This window comes from Tubulanus polymorphus, chromosome 12, assembly GCF_964204645.1.
Source record: "Tubulanus polymorphus chromosome 12, tnTubPoly1.2, whole genome shotgun sequence".
NCBI classification, from domain to species: Eukaryota; Metazoa; Nemertea; class Palaeonemertea; order Tubulaniformes; family Tubulanidae; genus Tubulanus; species Tubulanus polymorphus.
This window is the reverse complement of record NC_134036.1, coordinates 5,583,705-5,591,475: the sequence shown is the minus strand read 5'-3', so window position 1 is coordinate 5,591,475 and position 7,771 is coordinate 5,583,705. Positions and strand designations below refer to the sequence as shown.

The following is a 7,771-nucleotide window of genomic DNA, read 5'->3' as shown; positions in this document are numbered from 1 at the left end:
TTCTGTTCTACACTTCCGCGAGATCTCGAACATTTTCGCTCGATCTAATTCAATCTAAAGTTCTTGCTTGCGGAAGATACAGAATGAATCCGAACGCGGAACTTTATTCGAATGCTAGCGACGGCAACAGAAATTGGGCCGCTAATATTTTATCGACCATTGATTTCAAGCCGGGTGGTTACAGTAATGTATTGGATATAGGCTGTGGTAGCGGTGAAGTCACTAATACCATACTGAGTAAATTGGACAACGTCGAACATCTTACCGCTTTTGATAAGGTAAATACAGTCTGCTTTGTTGGTCAGATGGGGGGGGGGGGTTATATCATAGCTGCATCGTTCATCAGCTCAGAGGTTACCCTTCGTTAGCCCAATCAGCATTGACACAGGTTTGACAAATTTGACAAACCAAAACCTGCTAAACGCAGGGAATTCAGCTAGAGTGCTATATTGTATCACTTTGCCTTACATCATTCAAATAAATGGATTGTAATATTTCGGGCCTAGATATTTCTCCGATTCAAAAAATTAATCTTTTGGTTGTAACAAGGAAACATCAGCTAACTCAGGGATTTCGGCCAATGGCCAAACCGGGATCCCACCGTGGTCTCTATACGGGAGGTAAAATTTGTGTGCATGTTTGCTGTATGTTTGCTGTACCATAAAATGGCCGACCTGCTAAATGCGCGAGCAATGAATGAAAAATGAATTTGATTCTGGATTGGAAAAAAACATCGCGTTTATTTATCTATATAGTTTGTTTCACTATCGCATTCCAGTACGAATCTATGGTCGATTTCGCCCGTTCGAAAAATCCGAATCCTAAAATCGAATACCTGGTCGCCGACTTGACCGATCCCGACTCGTACGGAGCGGACTGGCGACGGAAATTCGACTTGGTCACGTCGTTCATGGTTCTTCACTGGACTCCGAATCAATATAAGAACTTGGAAAATATAAAACGTCTACTCTCCGTTAACGGGGAAGTCGTCCTCGTGCTGATTACGTCATCAATGATGGTTCACATGTGCGATGTAGACAAATTGGAAAAATGGTCTCCGTATTTCCAGGTATGACTCATTCATCAGTGCGAAATGTTGTAACCATCTGAGTGCAGATTATGTTGATAATGACGGTTCTCTCCAAAGCTAGCAGCTTAACCGTTCGACCGATTTACGATTTAAATATGCTATAAAAAATGTTGATAGAGCAATTTTATCTTTCGAATGATGCATTACCTTATAAGGACATTCATTTTTGAAAGGTTTTTAATTTCATAGTCAGATCTAATGACGAGTTATTTTTCTGTAGGGATTTACACCGGACTGGTCGTTGGAGCCGAGCTGGGAGGAATACAGTGAATGGAGGTCTCCGGATATAGTCAGTGGATATCGCCGAATGGCTGAATCATTGGGGTTCGCTGTTAAACGTTGTGAAATCACAACTCGTGATTACACATTTTCCGATCGCGAATCTGCAAAACGTTAGTGAACCATAACTGAAAACATCCTCCCTCATTTGTTTTCCGGACCCGTTGGCGTCGCGAGACTTCAGGCGCGGTCACACGGAGACGATTTGGTCCGGGCCGCGAATTGGAACGAATCAAGCTCGAGTTAATTGTTCCGGGCCTTATTTGGACCGTGACAATGATTTTAACCATACTTCGATGATAGCGAAACAAAGAACGTTCTACTATTATTACATATCGTGTTATTTTTTTCAGAATGGTTCGGCGCAATTTTACCGCACGTAAAACGAATTCCCGAATCGAAACTAGCCGAGTTCATGGACGACGCGCTCGGTGTTTATATGGGAAAAGTTCCAGTCGATGAAAATGGCACGTTACACATGGCAGCTTCCGCTGTTGTGGTCCACCTGCAAATCATATCTGAGTGATAAACATATTTATTGGAAATATATCGTGAAGTACGCGGTGATCATATGGATCTATCTTTTAAATGATATCTTCCGCTCATAATTCCCGACTTATATCAATGTGTATAACTCCACGTGTCTCGTGTAGGATCACTGATTTTCAGCTCACTCTGACCGATATGCTTAGCATTAGTGGACCCCTTAGGTTGTCTCAGTCTACTTATTAATCATGATTCGCATCATTTTACTTGAAATTCATTTGACAAACTCAAAGGCTAAATGCTGACGGTCATAGCGGTACAAACGTCAAACGTACAAAAAAACGCATAATACATGCGTTCATATTTTGCTGGATGGCAGGATTAATCGTATGTAGAAGAAAGCTAAGCTCAGGTCGACTTGCGACCCGATCATCTCGTCTGAAGGACCTGCCATATTTTCATCGGGAACCGTGCGCTTCGCGACGAATTGATCGCAGACCAGTCGTATAAGCCGAATCGCGAGGATAGAACCAGTTCTGCTTTTACACGACCCGATCAAACCATCGTAGCAAATCAGCGACAGAGTAAGCCTGCGGCGATCGGGTCGTAGTCGACCTGAGCGCTATTACGACGATGCAACGAATTGATCGGTAACCGGCGGTCACGTTTTAAAAACCGCTCTTATCTCACGACGAGATAATCGGGTCGTGAGTCGATCTTAGTCGAGCTTAGCTTGAGGAAAAAAGTAACTTAATAAAACTCTGAATTAAGTCGTAAAAGATTGACCTAATCAATTTTGAAATTAGAATCAACCGTATGTCGTATGTTTACTGTGTCACTTGTCAAGGAGTATTAGGCCTTATTATAGGTTTGTTATTATTATTGTTATTCGAGATTACGACCCTGAATTAAAGTATACAGTAGCTTAATCGTATTACAAGCGATGGTCTCTCGTCCATAATTGAAGTCAGTGTACCTAATTCGTTTGGTGTCATAAAGAGATAATTTGTCTTTTGACTAACTTTTCTTTTGTTTTTGTTTTTTGTTTGGTTGAAGGAGTAAGAGATCGACCGGAAAATCACATTACGTACGCCTGATGATGGCTAATAGTACGGTGGCTGATAAGTGCCAAATACAATAATTTTCACACGACCTCGATTATAGAAAAACACAAAACGAAACTTATAGAGCAAAAACGAACTCTTCGCTCTGTTAGGGCGCAAAAACTAATTTTACCGCACAAAACGAAATATTATGATTTCATGTTTTTTGCGCCATAAAATTCGTTTTTGCACCGTAGCAAAAACGAACTTTCGTTTCGCTACCGCGCAAAAAGGAAATATTATAGAGCAAAAACGAAAATATTCGTTTTTGCTCCATGATTTTTCGTTTTTGCGCAGTCAAGTCCGGCAAAAACGAACCATTTTTGCTTTATGGATTTTCATTTTGCATTTTTCTATAATCAAGGTCATATGAAAAATAATTCAATAGAGCAAATACGAAAGTTCGTTTTTGCTAGGGCGCAAAAACGAATATTATGGAGCAAAAACGAAAAATCATGAAGCAAAAACAAATGTTTTCGTTTTTGCGCTATAATATTTCGTTTTTGCGCCCTAGCAAAAACGAAAAGTTCGTTTTTGCGCGGTAGCAAAATTGAAAAATTCGTTTTTGCTCTATAGGTTTCGTTTTGCATTTTTCTATAATCGAGGTCGTGTAAAAATCAATGCATTTGGCCCTTATCAGCCACCGTACGTTTTTGCTGAATTCGTTGCGGGATTTCTCTCGTTATCATCTTACACGGATATTGTGTATCTTCTATTCTCAACACAGTCATAATACTGACGAATTCTTTAAGATACAAAATCCTTTTCTGAAATATGAGGCTCAGACTTTACTAGATAAAGAATTTGTCTTCGGTTAAAAGGGCGTGTTATTAGACTAATGCTGATGTGGAATTGCAAGAATACTTTTTTTCACGACAATGCTTTGTGGGGATATTTTGAATAGGTTAATTCTGATAGCATTGCATTTACATTTTGGTTGACGATCGTGTATCCATGCTCCTTACTGTTGGCTGTTATGTCCTTCCGCGGTAAATAGACAGTTGAACATATTGTGTAATAAAGGGAATTATTTGGAACTATCAAAGCTTTTAATAAAACTCGTTTTAATTTTCTGTTTCGCTGTTCCCCTTAATATATGATGTTAAGCCAATGCGCATATTGTATATGGATTTTAGGCAGAATAAATTATTATTGAATTATTATTAAAACCTTTCGCGACTGTGTAGATTTCAAATCTCTGGCATTGGAAAAGTCGATGTAATGTTTATTGCTATTAATAGATATGGTGTAAAGCCAATGAGCACATTGTATAAATAGATAATGGAATAAATTATTAATGAATTATTATCAAACCTTTCGCGACTGTTTAGATCTCAGATTTCGGGCATTAGTGAAGTCGATGTAATGTTTATTCCTATTCTACTATTCTGCTTCACGCATATGAACGAGTTTGCCGTTGGAATAGAGAGGGAGGGAGAGAACCGGAGAGTGAGTGACAGTTCATAATCAATAACAATTGTGTGAAGTGATGCAGATGTTTTATCTGTTCAAATTCCCTCTATCACTCAGACGCACTCGAACCGGTATCGCATGTTACGATTATGTCATACGAGTATAAAGCGTTTTCTACTTACTGCTTCTTCGTTGACTCTTCCTCTATAGCGACATCGCGGTTCTCAGAATGTTGAAGCTATAGCGAGCGAAAAGATCGTGATTAGTAACTTGTCAGTTTTAGAATCCAAATTGAATTCACAATTGATTTCGCGAACATGCAGTTATGTAGAATGGAGGAAAGGAAATGAAAAAAGAAATATAGCTGCAAAGCAGCGTCGAAAAGTTTCTGAAAATTGGCAAAAATGATCGTACCGTATTCTCTAATGTTCTCAATAAATGTAGGCTTAGAGTTTACAAGTTTATTCGAAATGCATGTTACTGTTAGTTCCCTAACACTTATGAAAGGATTATGAAATATGGACTCTAAAACGAAGAAATCAAGTAGTTACAAAGCAGCGATGCCGACTTTCCGCGCCAGTTCACATTCGCACTAAAAATTCATTGCTGCGGATTCGAACTGGATTTCGTTATCAAAGAAAATGTCAATGTTAATGAAATAAATACCCGGTTAAGATATTCTCGGAAACATTTCTTTGACGCACAAACATAAGCCTGCACGAGATTTCCTACACAAATATCAAGTGATCCACGGTTTTATTTCTGTTCTCAGTAACTGCTTTAAAATAGGATGGACTGTGTACATAGAATTCACTCGTTCAAAGAGCCTTGTTATATTCCAGCCATAATCTAATACAACGTTAAGAAGCTGCGTGAAATCACCAAAAATAACTGGGTTTTCTGCGAATTTCTCGTTTTCGAATACGTCAACTACTCTGTGAAATAACTACGACGATCTTCACAGTGGCTTTTTTGATTCAATATGATTCCATTAGATTTTATGATTATATAGCGACGACTTTTCTCATTATCAATAAAGCCAGCTATTTGTAAAATTCAACTCATTTACAAATGACGACCGTCGCAGTCTCGATGAATTCGAAGATTCGAGAACGATATCACTCTTATCTAGAAGACGGCTATTGAAGAATATGTGAAAATAGTTTAAAATGCTTAGTATATTCAACTCAGAAACATCGGGAAATTCTTAATACTCCTAACACAGCTGCTAAAAATTGATGCGTACGATATCGGTTGATGGTGATATACGATACCGATTCGAGTGCGTCTGAGTGATAGAGACAAAGAGAATTGAAACCTATTGAAACGTCTGCATGATTTCAATAGTTCGATTAAAATATTATGTCTCTCTATATAAACCGCTATCGTTTGGTAGCATCGTTGTACACGTAGACGCGGTTGTCAGAAGGAATTTGTAGACTTCACAAACACGTTTGAGCTGAGACCTGAAAGAATCGGTGGAAAATGTCTTCAACGGTAATGTATTAACGTTATGATAGATCTGTTGTAAAATTGTAACATCTCCAGAGTAATTGATGTTGTACTAGCGACGACTGGTGAATCGTATCGCGTCTCGTTCCGAAGCTGCCGTTACTGCCGCAGTTGATGGCCTACTGCTCACTGGCGATACCTGGTGAATCCTATTTTCGGCCGCGAGTAAAAGCATTGTTGCCGCAGTAGTTGATGATCTACCATCCACAACTGAGACGCCTAGTGGACCGTTACCTCCTACGGGTAGAATCCTCATGTGCCCGTCGTCGCCTCTATCCGTTCCTGTTTCTACATTCATACGTGTATAAATTGAGACATTTTTGGATCGATGTTTTGTATGAGTAATATGTTTCACTCAGAAAATGTACAGCACTCGATGATTTCTATGATTTTCAGTATCTGGTAGTTTTAGTTTTGCTGATGGTCACTGCTTATACTCACGCTAACTTGGGGCTTCTATTGATCTGTACACACTGTGAAATGAGTGACTGCTATCACTGTATTCGTGGCCCGACAGAATGCATGAACAACTGTTTCAAACAATACTGTCCAATGTGTTCCTGGTGACTTAAAACCTAGAAAAAAAAATGTTTGACATCTTTTCGTTTCGTTTCTCCCTTTTCGGTTTTTTATTCGACGCGAACGACGATTATCTATTTCTAGGTGAACGGAGATCGACGCACCCTCTATCGTTAGAGAAATTAAAGTTGAAATTAATTTCGAAGTCTTTCAATTCGACACGAGGGGTATACACCGGGGGTATTCAGAGTGAATTATTAACTTCAAGAGGTATTTTCAATTCGAAATCATGAGAGATTGTATGATAAACAATACAACGAAATAGAACTATACACGGAATATATGCTTTTTACAAAGAAAAATACCACTGTCTTCAAGTACATATCTTCGAGCTGACGCATGTGTTCAAATAGATAAAATTGGAATTGAAATGAAATTGGAATTTTCTCAATTGTTTTCGTTACCTAAACGAGAGGTTAATACAGAGTGCGCATCAATCGAGTATTTACTAAAACATAGACTGACCGTGAAAAAGACACTACTGTAAGAAAGAACTGTTCACATTTCACAAGATAAGTACAACAGTCCTAGAGGCCAACCTCTTCGATTCGATTGGAAAAAGCCCTCGATAACGAAGTAAAACTCGGACGGTAGGCCTGGTTTGGGGTTTGGCGTTTGGCGTTTGGCGTTTTGACTGATACTCCATGAGCCATTTCGTAAATTGCGTAGAGAATTGCTCGCATACAGATGATTCAAAATTGAGTCAATAATCACTAACAGTTTTAATAACTATGGTTTTTTCGAGGTCTTTTCGAGGAGCAAGTATCGTTTCGCGTATGGAAACCCAACACAGAACACTGGTAGAGTTTACACGGACGTGGGTTGTATAACGATAGTTATGATACATTCACGTTGTTCGACGTTCAAGAAATAGTCTAGACGTTTATTGACTTATATTTCAATCGATAAAATCGATTCTTCGTCGTATACGTTTGGTGGTGTCCTCTCAATTTCGACGTCGGGACCGTCATCTTTATTTTATGATCTAATAACGACGAAAAAATCTTTATTTTATGATCTAATAACGACGAAAAAGCGACAAGTCTTTCCTCTTGAAAGAAAAGCAATAGAGTTATGTTGACATTTCGATTCAAACGCTTCTTTTTATTCCCTGACCGCAATAGAAACTTACGTTATATTGCCGCTATCCGTTTTGAAAGCGGCTCTCTATAGAGAACGTAAAAAATCACAAAACCGCCCGCATAAACTCTTACTCGTAATCGCGGTTCTGTTCTTCACTTCCGCGAGATCTCGAACATTTTCGCTCGATCTAATTCAATCTAAAGTTCTTGCTTGCGGAAGATACAGA

At 38.9% G+C, this 7,771-nt stretch overlaps 1 protein-coding gene across 1 annotated transcript; it reads left to right on the top strand.

The window, feature by feature from the left end:
• The first annotated feature begins 83 nt into the window (after positions 1-83).
• LOC141914214 (juvenile hormone acid O-methyltransferase-like) lies at positions 84-2,043 on the top strand. Its single transcript, XM_074805481.1, has 4 exons — positions 84-278; positions 779-1,069; positions 1,311-1,482; positions 1,723-2,043. The coding sequence occupies exons 1-4, from the start codon at positions 84-86 to the stop codon at positions 1,893-1,895; spliced, it is 831 nt and encodes a 276-aa protein (XP_074661582.1). The 3' UTR covers positions 1,896-2,043.
• Positions 2,044-7,771: the final 5,728 nt, after the last annotated feature.

Bases quoted from the DNA above. Each gene is read 5' to 3' on its own strand.
- LOC141914214 (XM_074805481.1), top strand. From the start codon at position 84: ATGAATCCGAACGCGGAACTTTATTCGAATGCTAGCGACGGCAACAGA. The intron at 279-778 runs GTAAATACAGTC...ATCGCATTCCAG, and splicing joins ATCTTACCGCTTTTGATAAG to TACGAATCTATGGTCGATTT. The intron at 1,070-1,310 runs GTATGACTCATT...ATTTTTCTGTAG, and splicing joins AATGGTCTCCGTATTTCCAG to GGATTTACACCGGACTGGTC.